At 44.3% G+C, this 27,413-nt stretch overlaps 1 protein-coding gene across 1 annotated transcript in view; it reads right to left on the reverse strand.

Annotated features, from left to right (window-relative positions):
• KDM4B (lysine demethylase 4B) overlaps positions 1-27,413 on the reverse strand; it is a 214,400-nt gene that overhangs the window by 174,517 nt on the left and 12,470 nt on the right. The window contains exons 2-6 of the mRNA XM_087703333.1: positions 27,193-27,283; positions 9,287-9,454; positions 6,514-6,689; positions 5,995-6,109; positions 3,342-3,535 (exon numbers count right to left, since the gene is read on the reverse strand). Coding sequence (XP_087559459.1) covers positions 3,342-3,535; positions 5,995-6,109; positions 6,514-6,689; positions 9,287-9,427 — 626 coding nt within the window. The 5' untranslated portion in view covers positions 9,428-9,454; positions 27,193-27,283. The remainder of the gene's footprint in view (positions 1-3,341; positions 3,536-5,994; positions 6,110-6,513; positions 6,690-9,286; positions 9,455-27,192; positions 27,284-27,413) is intronic.

The following is a 27,413-nucleotide window of genomic DNA, read 5'->3' on the forward strand; positions in this document are numbered from 1 at the left end:
CCCGGTTCCGTGGTCCGGCACCGGTCCACAGCATGCCAGAAACCAGGCCACCAAACAAGTGAAAGCCCATCCACGGGATGCAGGCAATACAAGAAACCACAGCTCCCTCCGGTCCGCAGAAATCTCTCTCTCCACGGAGCTGGTCCCTGGTGCCCAAAAAGTGGGGGGGGGGGGGGGGGGCGCTGGTCTAGGGATTAAGGTTGTGGCCTAGAAACCAAGAGGCTGTGAGTTCTAGTCCTGCCTTAGGTACCAAAACTGGCTGGGTGACTTTGGGCCGGTCATTCTGTCTCAGTCTAACCCACCTCACAAGGTTGTTGTTGTGGGGAAAAAAGAGGAGGAGGGAATATTAGGGATGCTCACCATCTTGAGTTATTTATAATGTAACTAGCTGTGCTTCGTGATGAAACTACGTGATCTGATAACGCAGGAGAAATCTGGTTCACTCCGGTTCAAAGTTACAAGGGCACTGAAAAGGGCGACTTAGGACCATTTTTTGCACTTCTGACCCTTTTTAAGGAGACTGAGTTTCGGAATCTCCAAAAAAAGGAAATTTTGACTGGATTAGTGGCTCTCCCAGCATGGCTTTTACCCTCTTTTATCTTCCCACAAAGGTTCATAGGTGAAAATGAGTTATGTCTGTGGGGTGAACAAAAAAGGGAAGTGGGAGAAAGCAAAGTAAGGATTCACACCCTTTCTGGAAAACCCTTGGGACACAACCTTCTGCAGAGGCCCCTTGTTGTCAGCCACCCCAGAACAAGGCTGAGAACAGCCCAGATAAAGATTGTTTAGAGCAGAAGAAAGGAAGCTTATCAAGAGCCAAATTTATCTTCTATTTGCATGCATACTTATGAAACAAGTCGGAAGGCTTTTAAAATGCTCCCCCTCTTTTTTTTAGCACAACTGTTAAGTACTGACTGATAACATTTTACTTCCTTTTATGTCACTGTCTTGCCCTGAAGGTACTTTGACAATTCAAAACAAAAGCTATGCAAAGGGGAGATTAGAACACAGAGCAGTTGAAGTGAAGGAATGAAACCTTGGCTTCAGGGCAAACAGTGAATTTGGGGAGTTTTCCCTGGCATTTCAGTTGCCCCAGGGCCTAAGCCTCTTTCCCTCCCTCTGACAAAAGACTGGCCACACTTGTTTGGTGGAGCCCACCAATTTTAATAGGTATGTGAATTTTCTTTCTTTCTTAGTACAGAAAAATCTAGCAACTACCAACACATCAGCTTTGTGATTGTCTGGCTTCTTTCAAAGATTAAATATGAGAGATATGCATGAAACAAAACAAAAAAATAACCAAGCGTATCATAGTTCTGAGTAATGTCCCAACCAATTCAACACTCTGAGGCCTTGGCTTCCTCAAAAATCCTGTTTATTGGCCACAACCAACCGTACCAATATGATGTGCCTAATAAACAGGATCTTTGAGGAAGCCTCAGAGGCTTGAGAGCCTTGAATTGGTCGGGAGCATTACTTGGAACCATGACATTGTGAAGATCTGACCAACTATTTTCAGATGTTGATGGTTCAACAGAAATGAAAAGTAACAGAAACCCTGCGGTTGTTTTGGGTTTCAGATAAGGCAAAATAAACCCCGGATAGGACCAGTAAAATGAGGTTGGGTCTTGCTGGCCTCACTCTGCCTTCCCCAATTCCCAATGCAGCCAAATCAGATGTCCTGCCTGGTCCCATTTTTCTTCCTGTTAGCAGCAGCTGCCACTGAGAATATCTTCACTCATCCCACTGACCAAATCCATGGTCTTTTTTCCTCTCCTTCTTCTCTATTCCTGGTCTTCCCGCTGTTTCCTTAATCCCAAGACACTCCACTGTCAGGCAAAAGTAGCCAGAGGTGGGATTCTACCAGTTCAAACTGGTTTGGGCGAACCGGTAAGTCCGACTATTGCCCATCCTCCCCTGCGCTATACTAATCAATATTCCCTTTTCTAAAGCCCATAGGCGATAGGCGCGGCAGAATGAATTGCTGTCCCCAGCAGTAATGCGGTAGGTGATTTCTCTGTCAAACTGTGTGCACGCACTCAGCAAACTGGTTGTTAAACAGGTAGGATCCCACCTACCCACCCCGAAAGTAGCCATGTTTTGTTTGGCGCATAGGACAAAAAACTGCCCATCTCACTCGCAGAAGGAAACAGCCCCCATTCCCTTAAGAAACAAAACCCTTAAAACATGCATGTTTCAATTCAGGCAGAGAGAAAAGCAACATTAGCACTTAGGTGAACAGAAGAGTTTATGCATTTTCCACATGGTGCTCTCTGAGCCTGGTGGCTTTCTTGTTGGTGGTTCGTGACCCAAACTAGGTAACATCATCGGTGCTAAAAGGGAGTGGGGTTTGGTCTTTGCTTATATGTCGTGGTTTGCCCTGTTAGGCTGCCATGCTAATCAAGGAACTAGCAAGAAGACTCTCCACCAACCCTGATGGAGCAAGCCCCTCGTATCTAAACAGAGGAAGCAGTCCTCACTCCCTTTCTAACATCAATGTTACCTACTTGGGTCATGAAAGGCTTGCAAGAAAAATTCAGAGAGCACCAGGAACACCACAGTTGCCATCCTCCTCCACTTCACAAACCCTTCTGCCTTCTAGCACTGATGATGTTAGTTAGCATGGTAATGAAACATCTGCAATAAAACAACCAAGTTCAGAGAGAACCAAGAACCCCAGTTATCATCCTCCTCCTCCTCAACCCTCTTCTCCTGTTCCTTCCCTTTTCCACTTCCTCCTCTTTCGCCTATCCTCCACAAACCCCACCCCTTCTCGCACTGATGATGTTACCTATTGCATTATGAAACATATGCAAGCAAACAGCTAAGTTCAGAGAACAACAAGGTCTCCACAGTCACTGTCCTCCTCCACTGAACAAACCCTTCTAACACTGATGATGTTACTTAGCATGGTAATGAAATGTCTGCAAGAAAACCACTGCACTCAGAGAGCACCAAGGACCCCACAGTTGTCCTTGTCCTTCTCAACCTCTTCTCCTGCTCCTCCTTCCCTTTTCCATTTCCTCCTCCTTCCGCTCCTCTCCTCAACCCTACTCCCTTTCTAGCACTGATGATGTTACTTAATTGCGTCACGAAACGTCGGTAAGCAAACAACCAACTTCAGAGAGCACCAAGGAGTCCACAGTCGCCGTCTTATTCTATTCAACAAACCCCCCTCCCTTCTAGCACTGATGATGTTACCTAGCATGGCAATGAAACGTCTGCAAGAAAACAAGCAAGCACAGAGAGCACCAAGGACCCCACAATTCAACCCTGGGCTACAAATATTCTCTTCTATCGTTTGTCACATCCCTGTTAAATATCCATCATCACACACTTACCATGATTTAGGCTCTCCAAAATGCAGGTAGTTGATGCTGTAGAGATCCATGTCCTCCGTATGCCACGCAAACGTGGTCTTCCACATCCCAAAGTAGAGGTAGGGGGTGTTCACGCCTTCTATGATAATCCCACACTGACGTTCCACCATATCAAGGAGTGTGTTCAGATTCCCAATATTCCACTCTTCCACATCCTGGGGCGGCGGGGGGGGGGGAGGGGGGGGAGAAAATAAATCTAGACAGTCAAAGGAGAAGCCAGTGCTCCTTCCATCCCCACACAGGAAGGGGGCGCTTGCGGTCACTTTTCACAGGCGGCTTCAGAAGGGAAAACATCTGGCAGGAGCAGCTCTTGCAAAACAGCAGGGCACCAGACATCTCATAGCCCCACGGAGCAGCTCTTGAGAACAAAACAGACTCAAACGCCCGCTATTACACGGGCTTCCCGCCGGCTGTCTAAAACCTGTTTACCACAACTTTTAAGATTCAATTCACAGATGGAACAAAAATGAAAAGCGCTTTTCTAAAAATAACACAGAGAAATTGGTACAAGGAGGAGGAGAAGAGAAAAATTCTGACTGAAAGCCAGCCAGCACAGTTTATGTTAAGAATACAGGTGGTTCCCGACCGCAATTGAGCCCAAAATTTATGGATTTGCCCCATTTTACAACCTTTCTCGCCACCGTCGTTCAGTGAATCCCCGCAGTTGTAAAGCCAGCAACCCGGTTGTTACGTGAATCTGGCTTCCCCATTGACTCTGCTTGTCAGAACAATGCAAAAGGGGGATCACATGACCCCGGGATACAGCAACCGTCGTAAATATGAACCAATTGCCAAGTCTCCGAATTTTGATCAATTGGCCACGAGGATGCTTGCTAGAGTCGCAAGTGTAAAAAACGGTCATTATGTCACTTTTCTTCAGCATTGTTGTAACTTTGAACGGCCACTAAATGAACTGTTTTTAAGTCGAGGACGGCCTGTAATGCAGACATGGCTATCAACAAAGGTTTGCCTTCAAAGGCCCTGGCCATGAAATCCCTAGAAATCTAAAATCCCTTTCAGAGATATTGACAGGTAGTCCTCGAATTACAGCTATTTGTTTAGCAACTCTTCAAACTTACAAAAGCACAAGAAAAAGTGACCCCTACCCAGTCCTCACTCTTACGGCTGTCACAGGATCCCCAGTCATTTGATCAAACTTGGCAACCAGCATGTATTTACGATAGTTGCAGCATCCCAGGATCATGCGATCACCATTTGGGAAGACCCCAAATGTGACTTCAAAGTCGATTGGGGGGGGGGGAGTCGGATTTGCCTAACAACCATCTGACTCCCTTAACAAGGGCAGGGATCTGTTTAACAACCGTGGCTAGAATGGCCATAAAATTGGGTGAGACTTCCTTAACCACCACTTTGCTTAGCAATGGAAATTCTTATTCTAATTGTGCTTATACAGCAAGGACACTTTGAAACTTTCAAACAATTAATCACCACAGCCCCCAAAGTGCTTTTTTTCCCAGGAGGCAACTGGATGTCTTTTCTTGTGAAGACGCTTCACTTCTCCTCCAAGAAGCTTCTTCAACTCTGACTGGATGGTGGGGAATGGAAGGATTTATGCTCCTTGCAGACAGCTGGTCATTTGCATCCTTTTAAAGGGTCATTGAGGCCTCTTGGAGGGTTATCTGTGTCCTGGGGGGGTCACCTGAATGGTGTAAACAGGTATGGAGCCTCCTTGGCTGCTGGATGTTTTCTGCCCTGTGTCCCGTCACTGTTGAACCCAGGCGCAGGCTGTTGGGGTTGTGTCTGTGTTGGTTGCATCTCAAACTGACGCACAAATGGTTCCTGTAGTCTGCAATTTTTCTGGAAAATCCATTCATATTCCTGACTCTCTCAAAGGATGCAAATGACCAGCTGTCTGCAGGGAATATAAATCCTTCCATTCCCCACCATCCAGTCAGAGCTGAAGAAGCTTCTTGGAGGAGAAGCTCAAAGTCTTCAAAGAAAAACACAAAGTCCAGTTGCCTCTTGGGGAAAAAAAAAGCCCCTTTGGGACAACCATGACCTGGATGACTGAGAATCTGCATAGACAATCACAACAGCTGCAATTTTGTTGGAAGAAATTATACGTGGTGACACCAGTAGTCCTCAACATTCTCATTAATTTATAATTCCAGTATAATTCAACCTGTTCCAATGTTATCTACCATATTTTTCAGACTATAAGATGCTCTGGACTATAATATGCACCTAGCTTTTGGGGAGGAAAACTTTTGGGGAATCTGCCTCTATATCTGCCTCTATTTCCCAGCATCAATCCGGTATTCATCCAGCTTGTTTGCTGCCATCCATTCCCTGCTGCGGCATGTTCACAGCCACTGCTGCCCATTCACCGTGGCCCTGTTTTGCCGCCTGTCCAGCATGGCCCATTTGAAGCTGCCCATTTGCCATGGCCCATTCGCCGCGGCTTCCGCAGCCCATTCTAGAACAGCTGGTCTGCGCTGCGCACACACACCCACACCCGCAATATTCGGCGTATAAGACACACAGGCATTTCCACCCCCTTTTGGGGGGGGGGCGGGGAGTGCATCTTATACTCTGAAAAATATGGTAAATCGGCATTGTACATATGCTCCAATTTTATTTCACAGGGACTTACCGAATCATACAGTGAGCCACTGATATCCGCCCCATATATAGGGGAGACAAAAGTCAAATTCTTCCAGTATTTGCGTTCCAGATCATCAAAATCCTGATGACGCGGAGTGCAGTACCTGGTAAGGAAAAGCAAAATTAAGAACTGGCAATACCCTTTTTTTTTTTTTTTTGTAAACCAAAATTGAGCTCCCTTCTGATGAAATGGGCTGCGGGCCACATCATTTAACACCCTAATAAATGTAGCACAATTTATTTAGTTCACTCTGAGCGCAGAAAAACACCACCTTGCCAACTCTATTCTATAAAATGATGTTGACGGGTAGTCAATAAAAGCACCGGAGAATGTGACACGGAGGAAGCTCAATGTGACCGGGGGGGGGGGGGGGGAGTGAGAAACATAGTCATTAACGTGAGAAACAAAGCCTGTGTTTTTCTGTATACTTTAACTACAAAAATAAAAAGAATCTCCATGCTTTGTTTAGTTAAAAGCCAAGACAGTCTTAACTGTAGATGTACGTACTTCTCACTATTAGCCACGCGCCGATACTCTCCAACCTCCATGGGTTTCTTCTGAATATTGTACTGGGTGAAGAGACCAGACTGGCCAGTCACCACCTGCTGAATGGGAGCAGGGATCACCATGCTGTCGATGTCATCATAACTCTTCCGGGGCTTCCATTCCTTGGGAGGGATCACCTGTAAAGGTGGAGAACAATGTTTTTTCTTGACTAGATCACATTTCATGAGAACAAATGAACTCTAAAGGGAAGGATTCTTAGCACATCTCCTCGACTTCCTGTTTCTAGCACCCAAGTGTGTTTTACTCTAGATTCTTCTCCAGAAACTCAATCTGCTTGAGGAGTAAGATCACTTTGAGATCTCTGCTGTGGCCTCTGATGTTTTCCTCTTTGGGTTGGGCTTTTGAATGCCTTTGCTGCCTTCTCCCTCTTAGAATCTGTGTCCCTAACTTTATTCATGTCATATAATGTCTAACCATCTCAATTGGGAAGCCAGATTCACTTCACCATCATGCTTCTAACTTAACAACTGTGGCCAAAAAAGGTCGTAAAATGGGATAAAATTCACTTAAACAACTTAGCAACAGAAATTTCGAACTCAATAGTGGTGGTAGTTACCTGTAGCATGAAATCCAAGGACTTTTTCCTATTCCTATTTTCTACTCACCTACAAGATATTTTCTCTGTAGGAAAGGGAATTCTTGTTTGTCCCAAAAAATATAGCAGCATTAAAAGCCCCAGAAGGGGCAGCTTTGACTGCATCTGCTGTCTAAAACGGTCTGGGAGCTAATTAAAACCCTCTCTTGTCACCTTACCCATAGTGAAATTAATTAGTACACATGAGTGGACAAGGAAACATATCCTCCAAAGCTTTTATCAATACCCAAATCCCCAGTGAAAATGTACTGAAATGAGTTATTTGACCCGTTTTAACGAAGAGCCAGGGTCCCCCTTTTTCTTAAAGCTGCGCTCAATTTTGTTCTCTGTAAATGTGTGCCAAAGCAGCCCTAATTGCCAAACGAAAAACAATTTTGGAGGGGAAAAAAACCAGAAAACAGAAAAACCTGACAGATGTGTTCCAGTGCACTTGTACTCAATGTATTCAAAGCAAAGCATGCACGCACACACATTTTACACTGATGCATTACGCAGAGGCATCATGTGGTTCATTTAAGCTTTGGGGGTTTTTTTAAAAGGAGAATTAAGGGTAATTATGTGAAACGGGTGAACTGTGATTTGTTTATTAAACTATGCTGAAAACAAAATATGAGCTACTGCTAGAACCCTCAATTTGACCCTCCCAGTGTGTAACCAGAGACATCCCTTGTTTGTCTCTCGCTTGGTTTTGTACTTTAAAAAAAGAGACAGTGCAGTCAAGCATTTTGCTCAGAATGGCACTCCTTTGCGCTTCAAAAACAAATGTAACAAAGGCAGAAGTGTATATAGGTAGTCCTTGACCCTTCGAAGTTATGACGACACTGAAAAAAGGGACTTATGACCGTTTTTCACACTTATAACCATTGCAGCATATCTATGGTCATGTAATCAGAATTCAAGATACTTGGCAACTGACTCACATTTATGACAGTTGAAACATCCTGGGGTCATTCGATCCCCTTTTGCAACCTTCCAACAAGCAAAGTCCACAGGGATTCACTTAACAACAGTGTTATTCACTTAAGAACGGCAGGGATCCACTTAACAAATATGGCAAGAAAAATCATAAAAGGAGGCAAAACTCACTGAAGAAATGTTTCACCTTGCAACAGACATTTTGGGCTCAGCTGTGGTCGTAAGTTGAAGACTACTTGTATTTATGGGGGAAAGTGTCAGATAGGATACCAAATAGCATTTTTATAAACTGATGCTTTGTACCACTAGTCCTTGATGTACAACAACTTAACGACCAGTTACAACAGCACTGGAAATTGACTATGATCAGGTCTCACACTTATGACTATCAACAGGGTCTTTGTGGTCGTAATTCAGTTGCCTGGCAACCAGCAGGAATTTATGACCGATGCAGTTGCTGGGGTCATCTGTTCACTCTATATGACCTTCCCATGAGGTTTTCAACAGGTAAAGTCAAAGGGAAAAGCCATATTCGCTTAAGGACCCCATGAGTTGCTTCACCACCGTGGCAAACAATGGCATTGCTTAAGTAATGAAAGTTCAGGTCCCAACTGTGGGCATAATTCAAGGATTACCTGTAAGTGGCCTTGATATTCTAAAGCAATCTTTTTTTTGGGGGGGGGGGGGAGATTGTGAGAAAATCCACAATGCAGATCCCCACCAGAATCTTAAAACTAACAGTGGAAATTTACTGCGAGACATTAATTGTCTATATTTTAAAGTCCAGACCTGACTGAAGAATTCACACTGCCCCCTGACAGTTTTGAGGGGATTTGTGTACATAAAAATGGGATCAATGAAGATCTTATAGCTTTTAAGGCTTGTTTTTTTTTCTTTTTCTTTTTTTTTTTTGAGTGAGTGGTAAAGTGGCCTAGAGGTGGAGCTCTTGCCTCACAATCAGGAGGCTGTGAGTTCAATCCCAAGTAGAGGCAGATATTTCTCTCTCTGAGCACAATGAGACTATATCTGCTGGATATAACTCTGCATTGGTGACAGGAAGGGCATCTGGCCAGCTCCATTCAGTTGCCCAAGATTCTACCCTGCAAGGGATTACGGGGTCTTTAAAAGACGATGATGCTTTTTGGGGGGCTAGCTGAGGTTACTACCTAAACCACTAAGAAGTGGAACCCACAGCACACTCACCTTAGCAAGCCCTGCCCGGTGAGCCCCTTGTGATTCGATGTAAGCAATGTACTTCCCAAAATCCTGGAATTCTTCTAGTGTTGGATGGAACGTCATAATTTTGCAGCTGGGATTTTGCGGGCTTGGGTTTTCTGACCCCATATTGGTGAAGATGGCTTAGCACTTACGCTGCAAAAGAAACAGACAGAAAGAAAGGCAACAAAAAGAAGAGAGGGAAGAACAAGCATTAAAATATATCATTGTATCTTTGGATTAATACAAGTTAGGACATTTAAGTACTATTGGGAGCGCTGTGGCTTGTGAGGTTAGAACCCTGGGCTGCTGGTCATTTGAGATCCATTGCTACCTCGAACTGGGTGTGAGCTCCCATCACACATTCCAGCTCCTGCCGTCCCAGCAGTTCAAAAAAGGGTGATGGCGAGTAGATTGATGGGTGCCACCTTGGTGAGCAATTTCACAGAGGTACAAAAGGAGCTCCCAATTGGGCATCCCACAGGCACAGGGGATATCATCAGCAAATCCTTTTGCCACGGGAGCACTTTGATACAACACACAAACACACACGACTGTTAAGACGGAGGACCAGCTTAATTGGCTAACTTTAATTTTAATACTTATAATATTTCTACAATCAATTAGTATAATCGTGATGTAAAGATCACATTGATAATTATGGGAATCACAATCACTATTTGAAATACCCAATCCACACTTTTAGCATATATTTCATAATAGAGCTAGCAAATTATTTTAAAATATATATATATATATATATATATATATATATATATATATATATATATATATATATATATATATATATATATATATATATATATATATATATATATATATATATATATATATATATATATATATATATATATATATATATATATTTATTTCAAATTTGAGACTGCCCATCTCACTCGCAGAGCACTCTGGACTGTGTATGATTAAAAAAAAGAGTTATACAGCTAGTCCTCAACTTACAACAGTTCATTTAGTGACCATTCAAAGTTACAATGGCACTGAAAAAAGTGCCTTATGACTGTTTTTCACACTTACAACACTGGTGGGTTTCTACCGGTTTGGACCACTTCAGCCAAACCGGTAGGGGTTTAGCAGCCTGGGTCACTGGAACCAGCAGCGACCCAGGCCTGCCACGCCCCCGAACTGGTTTTCTGGGCGGTGCCATAGGAGCCACCATCTTGTTTTTTGTTTCTGCACAGGCGCAGGGCAATTTTTATTGCACAGCACGCACATGAGCAAACCAGCAGTAGCAACTTCCGGGACCTACCCCTGACTTACAACCTTTGGAACACCCCCTTGAATATGTGATCAAAATCCAGATGCTTGGTTCATACTTATGACCATTGCTGTGTCCCCGGGTCATAGGATCCCTTTTGTGACCTTCTGACAGGCAAAGTCAATGGGGAAGCCGGATTCTTTTAACAATCCAAGTTCCTAACTTATGAACTGCAGTGACTCACTTAATAACTGGGTCTAGAAAAGTCATAAAACGGGGCAAAACCCAGTTAGGAAATGCCTCACTTAACAACAGAGATTTTGGGCTCAGTTTTGGCTGTAAGTCGAGGACTACCTTTATTGTAGTTGCTGTTATAAAGAACTATTGACCCAAAATAAAAAGGGAGCAAGAAATGAGAGTAGCTTCAGGAATTATGCACAAGTAGGCGAGTTTGTCCGACCTATTAAAAATACAATTTTAAACGTGATTGTTTTTATGATTTTACTGATAAACATAACATTTAATGTTTAGAAATGGTATATTTATTCATCATTAGTTTTATGGGAGGGTATTATAAGACACACTATACTCACACATTCATCATACTCACTGCCCAAAGACAAAATAATTTGTTTGGCTTACTGCTGTGTGAGCCCAGCCATTCTGACTTATTCAACAATAACATTTATTTTAAGTAAAGTCAACACTGAATTCTTTCAAAATTTACTGACCTTGGATACTACTATCAGCAAGCATCTTGCCAAGCATTTGAATTCTGAACACATGACCATTTACAAGCTGCAATGGTTTTAAGTGTGAAAAACAGTCCTAAGTCACTTTTTCAGTGATGTTGTAATTTCAAACGCTCCACTAAATGAGCGGTTTTAAATCAAGGACTACCTGTACGTGATTTGACCACCTCTTTCTAAGCTAGCGGAAAACCTCATTTATTTTTTATTTTTAAGGCATCTCTACTTTAAAAAACAACCCTAAACTAGGTCTAATGATTAAAGCTCAGGCTAGAAACCAGATAGCAGTGAATTCTAGTCCTGCCTTAGGCACGAAAGCTGGCTGGGTGACTTTGGGCCAGACACTCTCAGTGCAACCCACCTCACAGGGTTGTTGTTGTGGGAAAGGAAGAAAGAAAGAGTAATGGGTATATTTGCCGATTTGAATTAGTTCTAAAGTAATAAAGGTGGGATAAGTATCTAATAAATAAATAAACCAAAAGACATCTACACACATTAGAAAAGGGATGTCAAACTCGATTTCGTTGAGGGCCACATCAGGGTTGTGTCCTTGGGGGTGGGGGAGGCTGAAGTGGGAATGGCCAGGGTGGTCGTGGCCAGCTTGACATCTCTGGTGGTGGTGGGGAGGTGGGGGGGGAGGTGTGTTGGCCCGAGCACTCTGCCAGAGGAAACGGGCTCCTGAGCCCATCATAGTTTTTGGCTGTGATGGCGTCCTGCAAACCTCTGCCAGCGAAAATGGAGCTCGGAAGGGCCACCTCCACTTTTGCTGGGGGAGCTACTACGGGCCAGTCCTTCGCTGTTTCCAGGGAAGTTTCCTGCATTAGAAGAAGAAAGCAACCAAACTGCTAAGGAAAGAAAAACCTAGCCGAAATGACAGGAGACCTCAGGTATCTTGAGAGAAGGCAGATCTGTCTTCAAAGATCTGAAAGGCTTCCCTGCAGTAGGAGAACTATCATACAGGACCAGAACAACGGCTTCAATTCCAAGGAAGCCAGAAAATTTCCTAATGGTAAGAGCAACTTAGCAACTTAACAGACGGCACGGTGTGATAGTTGGGGATGCCTTTTATACATATCATTAAAACAATATGGAATTTTTCAATTATAGCATCAAATGAGTTTCCATAAGTCCACAATTTACAACCACAACTGAGCCCAACATTTTTGTTAAGTGAAGCTTCTAATTGTATTTTGCCCCATTTTACGACCTTATCTGCCACAGTTATAAGTGAATCACGGCAGTTGTTCGGTTAAGTGAATCTGGCTTCCTCACTGTAACTTTGCTTGGAAGGTCACAAAAGGGGACCACATGACCCCAGGACACTGCAACTGTTGTAAATGTGAGTCAGGGACCAAGCATCCAAATTTTGATCATGAGATCACTGCAACAGTTGTTAAGTGTGGAAAAATGATCATAAGTAACTTTTTTCAATGTTGTAACTTCGGTCACTAAACAAACTGTTGTAACTGGACGACTCTCCATAGTCAGTTTTGTTCCTTTCTTTAGGCTACCATTATAAATACACTTTAATAGGCTACCTTCCCCCTATATTTTTACAGCTGCTATGGTTTTTGACAGAAAGGGCTGTAAAGTGGAAGTCATGCTATGGATCCCTTCCTTGAAGCCATGTTACTTTTACTGCACCCAAGTTTTTCCTGGGGTGGTGCCTGCTCTATGGAACCATTCTTCCCCCTTCCCCTCCAAAAACACAGTTGACCAACTCCCGGCAGAGTCCTTTAGAAAGACAGTTAAGACCTGGCTTGTTTGGTCCTTAGGGGTGTGGATCAGGATGAGCAGACTTCTCATCTGGTGTCATATAACAAATTGGGAGTCTCTCGTTTCCACCTAATCGTTTTGTTTGTTTCATCTGCATTTGCTGGAAATGGGGGGGGGAGATTTGATTTAATGGTTTTGATATCTCCCACAGAGTTGCGTTGTTTGAGTTGGGCAGCCACAAAAATGCGCTGAATAAGTGAACGATCGGTTTCTTTTAAACTTCTGAGCATGGTTTAGAAAAGGGGTATCAAACTCAAGGCCTGGGGCCGGAACCAGCCCATGGGGTGCTTGGATCTGGCCCATGTGGTTGCCCTGGAAACAGCGAAGGACCAGCCCGTGGTTCTGCTGCCAGCAAAAGCGGAGCTTGGGAAGGCCATGTGCCACCCTCCCAGCTCCGTTGTTTTCACTGGCAAAGGGCTGCAGAAGGCTGTCGTGGATAAAAATGGAACTCGGGAGCCCGTTTTTGCTGGCAAAGCGCTTAGGCTACCAAAGGCGCCCTCCCCAACACGAGTGACGTGAAGCTGGCCACGCCCATCCCGGCCCCGAGTTCAAACACAACCCTGATGCAGCTCCTCAATGAAATAGAGTTTGACACACCTGGTTTAGACAATTAAAATAAACGTGTGTCTAATACAACCACAGACCCAGATTCATTCCAAGTCACTGTTTTTTTTTTATTTATTTATTTATTTATTTATTTATTTATTTATTTATTTATTTATTTATTTATTTATTTATTTATTTATTAAATTTATAGGCTGCCCATCTCATTGTCAAGCGACTGGGTGGTTTACAAACATCAAAAAAAAAAAAATAACCCCACACAAAACAATAAATATTAAATAAACAGAGATGACATAAATTAGAAAAACAGAGAATTTAGAGGAAGGCAACTTTTAAGATCTGTGGACTTCAACTCCCAGAATTCCCCAGCCAGCATGGAGTTGAAGTCCACAGGTCTTGAAATTGCCAAGGTTGGACACCCTTGATTTAGAGGAAAAAGAAAAAACACTCTGGACTTTAAACGCTGCACACCAACTTAAAGAAACAACCCATGCATTCATTGACTAATCAAATTAGTGTCAACCCTTTGCAATCACATGACTAGAATCACTTCTCACACAAATTGGACAGGACAATTCTGGCAGAGAATAGGCTTTTAATTTCAAAGTTAAAAAGCTAGGAACTTCAAACCAACGCCAGAGGGCAGCAAGAGACACTTGCACGACTGCATGAATGATTAAAACCTGCTTGAATTACAGCAATAAATTATAAAAGATATATGAATTATAAAATATATTTGGACTGTAGCAACTCTGCTCTGCATAAAACAGAAACAGCAGCAAAGGGATAGGCAATAAGGCCTGGTCTCCTATTTACTTGCACAAGAGCAGAACTATTCCAACTAAAGCACAGTCTATGGACCAATTTGTGGGTAATGAAAGAACATTTTTCCAGTTTTGATATCGGGGCTGAGCCAAAATGCTACTGTGTATTTCCTGCCGGAGTAGGACGGCTGGGATCCCTGTTGAATATTTTTATATGCGTGAATGTCACCATTTTGTTCTCCCCTTGTTTTCTAAATTATTCTTTATAATCCTGTTTAGCTTGTATTTTCGAACTGTTTGGTTTTAAACTACCCAAACTCAAGTCTGGAAGTAAATTGAATGAACGAATGCATTGTTCTGATTTGGAAACATCATTGCACGTTGTGTTGTGTTATGTTTGAAGAAGGAACCAGTTGGTTTCTTAACTAGGCAGAATCAGAAATCAAGAAGAAACCCACGTTTTAACTTTGCCAATAAAGGAGAACATTTGTAGCTCAAGGTTGGAACGAGGGGTCCTTGGTGCTCTCTGAGCTCGGTTGTTTTCTTGCAGATGTTTCATTACCCAAACTAGGTAGCATCAGCACTGATGCTGTTTACTTAGTTTGAGTAGTGAAACATCTGCAGGAAAACAACCAAGCTCAGAGAGTATCAAGGACCCCTCCCAAAGGTGCTTTTTCCCAAGAGACAACTGGATTTTCTGGATTTTCTTTGAAGACATTTCGCTTCTCATCCAAGAAGATCATCCAAGAAGCAAAACGTCTTCAAAGAAAAAAACAGAAAGTCCAGTTGCCTTTTGAAAAAGCACCTTTGGGACAAACCATGGTCTGGATGATGGAGAATCTCCACAGACATCAGGGTGGATTTGATTTAAATCGAGTTGATTTAAATCACGATTTAACTCATGATTTAAATCATTAGTAAACAGGCTTGATCTAAATCAACTCGATTTAAATCATAATTTTTAAAGAGCAACTGTCATCTCTGCCCCGCAGCGGCTCCTCCTCTGACCCGCTATTGATTCTCTTAGGCGCTGCTTGGAGCGTCCAAGCATGGGTTAAATTCAGCTTGTTGCCCAAGGACTGAGTTTCAATCTTTAGGGTAGCCACGCCTCGTGCTCCCTTTGGAGGTCAGTTTGAAAAACTCAAGTCGCCCTAAAAGGATGTGTTTGAGATTTCCAGTCCTTGAATAGCAAGCTGGATTTCTCCTAATTGCATTAGTGTAGCCTTTTTATTGTTTTTTTTCCCACTGTGGTAGTCTTAGATAGACCTGAGTTTTTTTGTTTTACCATCAATAGTCCCATTGGCTTTAATGGGACAGCTAGTGATGCAGCAGAGACACAACAAGGTAAGGGACGTGGCGGGCAGCAGATGAGTTAATGCCCACTATCAGGCGCTGCCATGATGGATCTGAAATGACAGGTGCTCTTTAATATTATATTTATAAGCTGCTCAGAAGGTTTCACTTTTCATTTTTACTGCTTGCCCTTCCTCTCCACGCTTAAGAGCTTGGTGCTAAAGATGAATTTCTCTTCAAACATTCATACAATTTGTAGTGTACATAGATTTGCAAAGTAATGGGACAAAGGACTATTTCTGAACTTTTTTTATGATTTGTCTCATGATTACTGTGAAATTGTGTGAATGTATCAATGTAGTGCATGTTATCTCAGCTTGCAGAGCATTGAATGAGTTTTCAAAAAACGTAAATGTTGCAGAATATGCAGCCTCATGCTACATAACTAAGCTCCATTTCATGCTGAATAAACTAAAGTGTTAATGTATCTTAAATAGAAAACTATCATTAGATTTTTTTACTCCAAAAGCATTTATTAAAATAAATTGAATAAAAATAAAAATAAATGATTTAGATAAAAAAATCCAATTATTTTTTAAAAAAACATTTTTTTATTTTTTTAAAAAAAAACCATTGATTTTTATCCACCCTGACAGACATCAATGACCCCCCCACCCCCATTTCAATTTTGAAAAGCAACAAACCAGGGACTCTGGCTCAAACTTGTCTAGCTGCTCCTACTAACAGGAGCAGTCAAACAAGAATAATCAGGCAAGGTGCCATCCGCAGGCTTGCATTATCATGAGCAACCAAACTGCCGTTTACAATAGTTATACCTCAACAAGGCCAATGCTTCAGGCTCCTTAACTATTGGACAGTGCGAACAAAGTAGGTCACCCTGCTTTTATAAAGATGTAGGAAGAGAAAACAATTTTAGCAATACGTGTGTTTTCCTCCCCCTTCTGGAAAGCTTCGTCCCAACGGTCCCTTTATATGTGTGGTTGGGCTGCGGCCGCACCCTTTCCCCTTTCTGCCCCTCCTCTGACGAGCTTCGGCCATTACCGCCAAGGGGAGCCGAAGCCATTCGGCCTCCCCCTCCCTTCCTCCCCCCCCTCCCGCCGGGCCTTTGCTGTCTGCAGCGGGGCAGCACCTGCACCATCCCTCAGCCGCCTCCCCCCGCCCTTAAGCCGGCCTCCCCCCGCCCAGCCCAGCGGAGCCCCCGAGGAGGCGGAGCATCTCCTCAACCCAGCCGGCCACGCTTTCCACCCCCCTCACAGTGAGCCAGCTACGGCCTCGCCAAGGTGGCTCCGATGGGGTGGCGGTGTCAGCCTGAGGCCTCTGCCGCAGAGCCTGGTGCTGCTCTCGCAGGGAGGAGGAGGCGTCAGGGGTCCGGCGGGCGCCCAATTGAAGAAGAGCGGCTTCCAGATCACTAGCGTGACCCCGGCGCAGGTCTCGGCCAGCCTCAGCTCCAACAACAGCATCGCCGAAGACATGGAGAGATATGACAACCTGGATGAGTCGTACACCGAGGACTTCTCCTCCTCCGAGATCCTGGATGTCTCGCTCTCCCAGGCCACCAACTTGGGGGAGCCCGAGCGCAGTTACTCCTCCTAGATGCTCAAGAACTTCCACGAGGCCGACAGCCCTGGCGACATCTGCCCCCAACCAGCCTCGCCTGGCCCAGCAGCCCCGAGGCCTGACCAACGGCAGCACCCACCCGCTGCCCCACTATTCCCACGGGGGACACCCCCATCCTCCCTCCCAAGCTGGGGTCCCCCCACCCATGTCCGGAGGGGCCCCATCCAGCCCGTCATTCCGACTGCTGACCGTTGCGGGGAGCTTGGAGGGCGCGAGGCCAAGCCCTGCGGGAGTGTCCTCCATGGTGGCTCTTGCAGGGGCCACCGTGGCTCACTTCCATGCAGGGGCCACCTCTGCCAGGGGAGCCATGGCCAGTGCAGCGAGTGGCAGCGCCTGCCAGGTGGGCAAGACCATCACGAATCTTACCGCTACTGGCAACGGCATGACCCTGTCCAGAGGGAACCACCCTGGGAATGTTACTTTCTTTGCATGGTGTTGGTAAATGTGCTGGGTCCAACCTCTTTCCAGCAATTGAAAATTGTTTCTCACATGGACAATTATATGTTGCGTGTTCTAGAGTCGGCAAACCAAACAATCTCTATATCTGCACAGACAATGGAACAACAAAAAATATTGTATAACCACAAGCATTGTGAAATTAAACATATTAGAAACTTGCGCTTTCTCTTTTCTTTATTTTTCATTTACCCAGACTGGGCCACAGCAACGCGTGGCTGGGTACAGCTAGTAGCTAACATATAATAGCATTTGTCAAAGAGCCCTCCATAGTAGGAATTCTAGATTCATCAGAAATATTGTTAAGTTTGTTTTTCACAGAGTAAGCATTTCTTAGCTAGGTAAGAAGTAAACAAGAGACTTCAAGATTCCAAGATCTGAAATATTTGGTTCCCTCAAATTGTTTACCACATATAGGCCTTTTGCAAGAGTCTGAATTTAAAGAAACAGCATTTTGCACTGATAAGATAATCCCAATAAAAGAAAGGCCTTGAGTATCAAAAATATTCACCGTAAATAGTTCCGATTTGTTTTCCTCCTTCTAGTGATCTCCTCCAGAATGTATGCAGATATTGAAAAGCAAGGGAGGCATAATGGAGTCTGAGGACTACTAAATGACAGCACCTACTTCAAATAGTAGTTTACTCCAAATGGCACCAAGTGAAAGCTAGTTAAGAGCAAATCCCTGCTTCCTATTCTCTAATCCCGAACGAGTCTGTGGTCAATAGTACAGAAAGTTCCTAAAGGGCGAACAGAAGTAGAGTGACATTTTTTGGACATCTCAGAAAAAGTGTCATCTCCCAAGGCTAACCAAAATGGTCTCAATTCAGTAGTCTATGCTGAAACTAATTTGAAATGAATCAAGATAATTTGCTCAGATTGCTTTGCAGCTGAGAAGCCATTCCTGTCTCAATACTGTTCTGACCAAGGCTTCCCAAGAGCAAGAAGCAAACTCCTTGTCCCGACAAAAAATCCTGTGAATTCTGCTCCTTCACATCCAGCAAAGTCTTTCAAGGGAGGATTTACAGTCACAGACCTTATCTGGCTTGGAGAGCTGCCAGGCCGAGATCTGCCGAACTTGGCAAGGAGTCACGGAGAGTAACGAACCAATTAAGCGAACTAATTGTCTCTGCTGCAAACTCCACTCCCCTTCGCTCCTCTTTTATTTCCTCTGTGAGGGGCCATTCATCGTCCACCTCTGGCCTTACTCCCAAGTTGACTCCCGTTCTTTAGCTGTTCCCTTTGTCTGGCAACTCTGTGCATGCGCACACTGGGAACAGGCTCCAGCTGTTCGTCTGCCTCACTGATGTCTGACTCTGAAGGCAGCTGATAACTGGCATATGACTCTGGCACCCACTCTGCCTCCGACACACAGCCCTCCTCAGAGCCTTCCCCAGACTCCAGGACTGGCCCAGGTTCCTCCCCAACCTCCTCACTGTCCGAAACTGCTGCCAGATCCACTGGCGAGCCACCACACAATTATTCTACTGGCCTCCGACATGAGCAAATAGCCAAATCTCAGTGGTACGGTGTTCCAGAGGACAGACATAGCTATGGAAAAGGCACACTTCCTGGGTCCCACTAGATGACAGAAGTAAGGCAGATCCTCAAATACTGCAGCCCCATGGGCAATGGACAAATAAAAAAGATCCATTTTTGTCTCACTCACTCAGGCAAGGCAAGGATGGTTAACTGTTTTTCCTTTTTTTTTTGTTAGAAAAGATAACTAGTTGAGGAAGTTAATGTAGCTTGAATGTTCCAGACGCAAGGGACATTTTCTGAATCTTCTGATTAAATTGATAGACTTGAACACTTAAGGCAACATTTAAAGTATCTAGTTTGAATATCCAGAGAGCCACTTTGGTCTAGCAATTAAGGCACCAGACTAGAAACCAGGAGATGGTGAGTTCCAGTTCCGTTTTAGGCATGACAGCCTGACAGATGACTTTGGGCCACCCTCTCTCAGCCTAACTGACCAAGAGGAAAAAAGTATTAGCTAGGTTCACTGCCTTGAGTTATTTATAAAAATAAGGTGGGATGTTTTTAAAAAAACTCCTTAAATAAATCTAATTCAATCCTGTTTTGGGTGACTGGATATGATTCCCTATCTAGATAAACGATCTTTGAATTTAATCACTTGTTTATTTCACAACATATGGCCAATCAGGTGTGGAGCAAAGTGAAGGAATGTAAGGGCATAAGATCTGCAGCTAGTTAGTGCTTTATTAGGTATGCAAACAGACGTAATGAGCGAGAGGCTCTGTGCTGGGCTCTTAATCTGCCAGTTGGTCCTGAATTCAGAATGACTAACACAAAGAAAATGTCTACCCTGGAATTGTATTGATTTTCTATTTCCCCCAGGAAATACATTTCCACACAGATTGAAAGTTAGATCAGATTTCCACCCAGAAAGGATCTGGAATGACGTTTCAACAACAGACAGGAGGAGTTCAGTCAAGGCAACATGGACCACAGAAATCCTGCAGGATTTCTAGGTAAGCCTCGTTGTTCAACTGTAGGGCACGGGCAAGATCTGGAGACAGAAATATACTGCCTTTGTCCCAGATGTAGGAGAGACAGCAAAAGAATTATTATAGTATCATTACCAGGAAAAAAAAGTGTGCTATTTTGGTGCAGCTGCTATTGCTTTATTTGTTGCCCTGAATACGTTCACTTAATCCAGAAAGTCTCCTAATGGAATTAAATGATACTGTCTGGTGTAACTAGAATAATGGCATTTCTCCCAACATTAGGCATCTGATACCCTGCAGTCATAACAATGTCCCTTCCCCCAATTGCTTCATGTCTACAAAAAAGGAGGAAAACTGGTATGGTCATTTCCAGGCCTGCCCTGATGGAAGAAGCCATATGGCTGCTCAGATGCTGCTGGACTTCTCTTCACCACTGACTATTGCATAGAGCTCATTCCTACCTCCATTTCGTGTTTTTTTTTTATAAGCTTCCCTTTGGGCTGCTTATTTTTTTTCCTGACTTTTTAATTATAAATTGCCTGGAGTCATTGGAAATTGAGTAGCCTATAGCAGTGTTTTTCAACCTTTTTTGTGCAAAGGCACACTTTTTTCATGAAAAAAATCACGAGGCACACCACCATTAGAAAATGTTAAAAAAATTTAACTCTGTGCCTATATTGACTATATATAAAGTAATTTTCCCACGGCACACCTTACGCTATGTCACGGCACACTAGTGTGCCGCGGCACAGTGGTTGAAAAACACTGGCCTATAGATCAGACTTGAGCATTTGATGGCCCCCTGGCAACTTCTTGTTCTTGTCTGGCCTGCAAAAAATTGCTTTTATTTTGAAGGCCACTATTTGTTTTTACATTTACGCATGGACATGTGTGCACATCTATGCGCTTTCCCAGCCCTACTGGTTCAGTCCTCCACAGCAGTCACAGCTTCTTATGTGGCCCCTCAGGAAAATTAATTGCCCATCTCTGCAATAGATGGATGGATGATAGATAGATAGATAGATAGATAGATAGATAGATAGATAGATAGATAGATAGATAGATAGATAGATAGATAGATAATAAATAGATGATAGCTAAATACATTCTTAGTAGTACAAAAAGGCAGGCAGGATTGAGGAGTTCCACTCCTGCTAATGGAGAAGGAAAGGAAAGGGCCTTTCTTGCTGGGGTGACAGGTGGTCATGCTGCTACTGCTCACTGTGCATCCTAATCTCTAGCACGTGGTCCTGTGCACCTTCTGCTTTTCGGAATATTGCACACAATGTCAAGGTGGAATGTTTACGTGCCTCTGTACACGGAGAGACTTGTAAGTGAGATCCCACTTCCCTTTTGGTGGAATAGAGGAGATGCTGCCATTCAACCCAAAAATTGGGCCTTTCACAGCACCTCCAGTTCAGAATCGGGATGCACTTAATCTGAGTGACGAGGCTGAACTCTAGAAATTGAGAGGGAAATCTCAAAGGATGGAACTCTTTTTCTCAGTGAAAGTTCAGACAAGCAAGGGAGAGCATGTGCCTCTCAGAGATTCCTTGTCTCATGCCAAAGGTAAACCCCTTAACAAGCTCCTCAAGGAGGACTAATTATGAAATAGGACCGGGTTTATAATTTGATAGTGTTCATCATCCCTATAGCATCCATAAAGTCACTGCCTTCATTATTCTTTCCCACTGAATACAAAAGCAGAGCAACACAATGTTGTTGTGTTCAGTCAAAGAGAGAGTTTTCCATGAATAAGAAAAGCATGTTATTAATCTAGTTTTCCATGCGTGGCTTGGCACAGTTAACACGTAGAGATGGAGCTTCCTTTCCAAACATTTTATGACAAGCCTCTTGGTAAGAAAGTCCAGTCACAAAATATGAGGACAGCACAGACTGCCTATCCCGTGTCCTTGGGAAATGTGAGAAATTCTTTCAGGTCAAATCAGAATGATGATGAGTAAAAAACAAGGAATAATAAGTAGCCCTCAAGTTATGATGGTAATTGGGAACAGAACTTCCGCTGTTAAGCGATACAGTTGTAAAGAGTGACATCACATAACTGCAACCCTTAGTGATGCAAATCCTGTTAGCCCCCATTGCCATTGTTAAAGAGAACTATTAGAAGAGGACTCACCTCAATCCTGTTCTGACCGAGGCTTCCCAAGAGCATGAAGCAAACTCCTTGTCCTGACAAAAAAACTCTTTTATTCAATGACTGTGAATTCTGCTCCTTCACATCCAGCAAAGTCTTTCAAGGGAGGATTTACAGTCACCGACCTTCTCTGGCTTGGAGAGCTGCCAGGCCGAGATCTGCAGAACTTGGCAAGGAGTCCCCCAGAGTCACAAACCAATTAAGGGAACTAATTGTCTCCTGCAAACTCCATTCCCCTGTCGCTCCTCTTTTATTTCCTGGGAGGGCTATTCATCGTCCACCTGTGGCCTTACTCTCAAGTCGACCCCTGTTCTTTAGCTGTTCCCTTCACCTGGCAACTCTGTGCATGCGCCCACTGGGAACAGGTTCCAGCTGTTCGTCTGCCTCACTTATGTCTGACTCCGAAGGGAGCTGATAACTGGCATATGGCTCTGGCACCCTCTCTGCCTCCGACACAGAGCCCTCATTAGAGCCTTCCCCAGACTCCAGGACTGGCCCATGTTCCTCCCCAACCTCCTCACTGTCTGAATCTGCTGCCAGCTCCACTCACTGCTGGCATGCCACAACAAATCCAAGACATTTTCCAGAGTGGGTTTGCAGGATGGTCCAGTGATGGTATTCTCACAGCCAATTGTCCTCGAGACTGGGTTGAAGCTGAAGCCACACCTCTGGGCTCCTCTCCTCTGACTCCAGTTTCAATCCAGTCTGGCCAAAGAGAGGTTGAAATTTATTGACTCCTGATCAGATTTACCTTCTCTGGACCATCCTCTACTCAGCTTGCTTCCTATCTCACAAGGAGACCCTGCCTTCACCTCCCAGTAAGTCCCTGCCGATAGCTGCGGTCTTTCCAGCTATCTGAGGGTTTAAAGGTCAAGGCTTGGAGGCTCTGGTGGCTGGGTCGCTGTTCCGGTGGCCATTTTAGCCAGTGACCACGTGGAGCCTTGAGAGGGCAGATCGGTGCCGGTGGGGGCTAAGGGGCTCTGGTTTCCAGCCCGACAGCTCCAGAAGCTCTAGAACAGAGCCTGCCTCGCTGCTGTGGGATTAGAAGAGGGCGCAGAAGAGCGCGAAGGCTGCGAAAGCCCCAGGAGCTGCAGAAGCAGCTGGGAAGGTGCGCAGTGGCAGCAGACTCCCTGAGAAGCTGCGGCAACCCCAAAAAGTGCCTTTTGTGGCACTTAAAAGATCAGGGCGTGCGGCGAAGGGAGTGAGGATCTAATTTCTTCTAGCTGTGGAGGTGAGAAGCGGATCACAGGAAGCACGAGGAGTGGTTGTAAGTAGCTGCGTGATGGCGGATAGATCCCCTTCCCCCCCATGTCCTCTGGGGAGGGGACTTCCTCCAGGCAGCATCCTACTGCCTCTTCCAGGAGGCTTAAAGTCTTGGCTGACACTCGCACTTCCTGTGCCAGCCAGAAAGACGAAGCAAGGAGGCACAGGGCTTCAGTAAGAACCTTTTCCAGGGCAGAGAGGTTGAGGGCTCTGCAGGGTAGGATCAGTCCCTCCCCTTCCAGATCCAGGTCCAGGTCACCCTTAGGGAGTCTTTCTAGGCAGGATTCTCCCCCTAGGTCCCCAGAATCCTTGAGGGAGTGCAGTGGGGGGGGGGGGGCTGCCCATCTCCCCCTTTCCATGGAGGATCTTGACCAGGTAGACAATCAGGCTGAGTTTCTCTCTCAAGAGACACAGCAGGGAGGTAGAGACCCATCCAGGCCTTCCCTGGCACCTATCCCCAACCATACTCAGGTGCCAGTGAGTCCCAGCAGGGATTCCTTAGATATGGAGGACTTGCCTGTTGGCCTCCAGAATCTCATTGAAAGAGCCACTGCTTCAGGTGTGGCTGCTGAAAAATGACAGTTGGTCTTACCTGAACTGTTATTTTAAGAGGTGTTAGCAGGATGGGCCAGTTCCCACAATAGGTTAGATAGACAGTATTGGGGGTTGGGGTGTTTCCTTTGTGTCTTGTTTTCAGGATCTTGGGAGCACACACTGCACTGAAACTGGAGTCAGGGGAGAGGAGCCCAGAGGCGTGGCTTCAGCTTCAACCCAGTCTCGAGGCCAATTGGCTGTGAGAATACCATCACTGGCCCATCCTGCAAACACCTCTTAAAATAACAGTTCAGGTAAGACCAACTGTCATTTCCATCTTGGTCCATCTCAGCCTTGGACCTGCTTCCTCTTTAACCCTCCCCCCCCCAACCTGTCTATCCTCACATCTCTGCCGTTTTGGCGGCCCTGCATTTCAGCACTCCTCTGTGTGATGTTGAGATTGAAGTAAAGGCCTAAAGCCTTCAGCAGTCAGCTGGTCGCTTTCCGAAGCAAGAACTCAGAAAGGCGGCCTGCCATGGTCAGCAACTGCCTCATATTGGGCTATACTGGGAAGATAGTGAAGGTCAGCTGGGCATGGAAGGGCCTACCAAGTGCAGGATCATGTGGTGCTTAATTAGCATTTTTAGATCCCAGAATCTTCTTAGAACTATGAATCTAAATTAGAATTGAATTAGAATCTAAGCTAAGTTCCATCTGCCGGTCAATGTTGGCTGGCGACCCCCCCGGGGGAGGGCCTTCTCTGTAGCTGCTCCAGCCCTATGGAATGATCTTCCCGTGGAGATCCGGACCCTTACTACCCTTCCGGCCTTCTGCAAAGCGACCAAGACTTGGCTGTTCCGGCAGGCCTGGGGCTGTTGATTTATCCAGCCCCATCCTAAGTTATGAATGTTGTGGAATTTTAATGTTGTTTTTTATTTTTTGTATGTTCCCCCCTTCCTTCTTATTTGTAAGCCGCCCTGAGTCTCTTGAGAGTGGGCGGCATACAAACCCCATAAATAAGTAAGTAAGTAAGTAAGTAAGTAAGTAAGTAAGTAAGTAAGTAAGTAAGTTAGTTAGTTAGTTAGTTAGTTAGTTAGTTAGTTCTTAGATCCAGAAATAGCAAATGAATCCGAAGCAGCAATACTAAGACAGTGCACTTGACTTAGTCAAATACATTTAGATGCCCAGAATCATAGATCTCAAGAACCTCTGCTTTATTACCAACTTTTAGTTTGTTGGACAAATATATGAACAAATCAGAGGATGGCATTACCGTTCTCCTAGCAGAAACCATAAGCGGCACACAATTACTACAGCATTCCCACACATACAACTAAAAGCATAAAACCAGTATGTAGATGACACCTTTGTCATAAAAATGGAACAGCTACTAGAGAGAATATACATGAGACAATCAAAAACATCTTCAAAGGAATAAAATTTACAAGGGAAGATGATAACAACACACAACCCTTCCTGGGTGTCCTCCACAGCAGAGGAAATGACAGCAAATTAGAAATGCAAATCCATCAAAAAGCAACCCACATTAACTAAATGCTCCATTACCAAAGTAATAATCCAACCTCCCACAAGAGGCTGTGTAAGAGCATTATTCAGATAAGTATCATCAACACACTGCAGCAACCTAAGGCACCAGAAAAATAAAACAGACTGCCTATAATACATCTCCAACACAATGGAAGACCACACAACTTTATTCAAAAAGTGCCTGACCTCTCAACCACTGTAACACAACCAACAAAAGCTACGGAAAAGATAACACTGCCAAAGATCAAAAACATCTCGAAACAACCAACAGACTATTATCACCACACATCATCGGAGCATACAAACAAAAGCTCTCCAAAACATCTTAAAGAAACCAAAAGACCCAGTAGCCCAAGAACAAAAAACAGGAATTATTTAAAACAGGTGTCCCCAACCCTCAGGCCACAGCCCCTTCAGAACTGGGCAGTGGAAGCAGTGGGCAAGTGCATCCAGCTATATTTGTGGTTCACGTGGAATCATCCTCTCCCCCCCGCCCCCGGGGCCACAAAGCTGGAAAGGTTGGAGATCCCTGATCTAAAACGTAGAGCGTAAAGACTGTATCAGCCACTAGATAGGATGAGATAGGCAGAAGATCAGCAGACTGCATCCATGAACTCCAACTAGGAGTCAGAAGACACAATAAAAATTTAATCTCACAACACTTGGACAGACTCATCCATAGTATTAACAGGAAAATGAGCATCTTAAACCAACCCAAATCCAAAAATGCAAGGGAGAATGCAAAAGAAAATATAGTATTCAGACAAATTAGTCATCAGCAGACACATTAACCACATTTACACACCACTCAAAAGAGACAAAAAAGCCTAAAATGAAAACAAAAAGAACAGATGTTCCCCAGCAGTCTACACCCAGATAAGCAGGGATTAACACCAGATAAACAATCAAACAGAAAACAATACCCTAATCAAGAAACTACCAAGAAGAAAATCACACCATCTCCAACACTGGTACCTTCTGTAAACAGGGATCAGTGCCTCACACTGATGATGTAAATTAGTTGGGTAATGAGACAAACAAATCGCCAAGCTCAGAGGGCACCAAGGACTCCACAACTGAAGAACCCTGTGTATTCTCTTATATTGGAATGCCATAGCTTGCAACTTTTTGTATGTAAAGAGAATTGACTTGAGAAGGAGTTTCAGCATGAATTGATGCTTTCAGTATTTGCAAAAGTTACAGTGCCCCCCAAATCTCAATTTCTCAATTTTTGGGTTCAACCACCCTGGGCCACAAAGGGAAAGGCAAGGCACATACTTTCTTTAGGGAAGTGAATGTAAAAGTAAATCTACCAAAACCTAAACTAAAGGGGGTGCATATCACTCTTCTACATTTTTCAAAACTGAATAACTTGTATGGCGTATCTCAATGGCTATTTATAGGGAAGGGAAGTCAAGTGGATGATGGAGATAGGGGTTGACTTACTTTTTTTAACAACAGGAAATTTCCTCCACATGCAGCAAATTCGTCCTCTTCTAGGAATTATCAGATGATCACACAATGCTGCACATCTCATCTAAAAGTTAAAGGAAAAGAAAAACAATAGTTGCCTTCTTTTGCAGAAGGGTCTGATGTTTTCATTTTCTGTTTAGAAAAGGACACATCACGTGCGAGGGAGCAGACAGAACTCAAAGCTAATAATTGGA

This window comes from Thamnophis sirtalis, unplaced genomic scaffold, assembly GCF_051295495.1.
Source record: "Thamnophis sirtalis isolate CommonGarterSnake01/CBP01778 unplaced genomic scaffold, rThaSir2_p1.2 scaffold_1, whole genome shotgun sequence".
Lineage (NCBI taxonomy): Eukaryota > Metazoa > Chordata > Lepidosauria > Squamata > Natricidae > Thamnophis > Thamnophis sirtalis.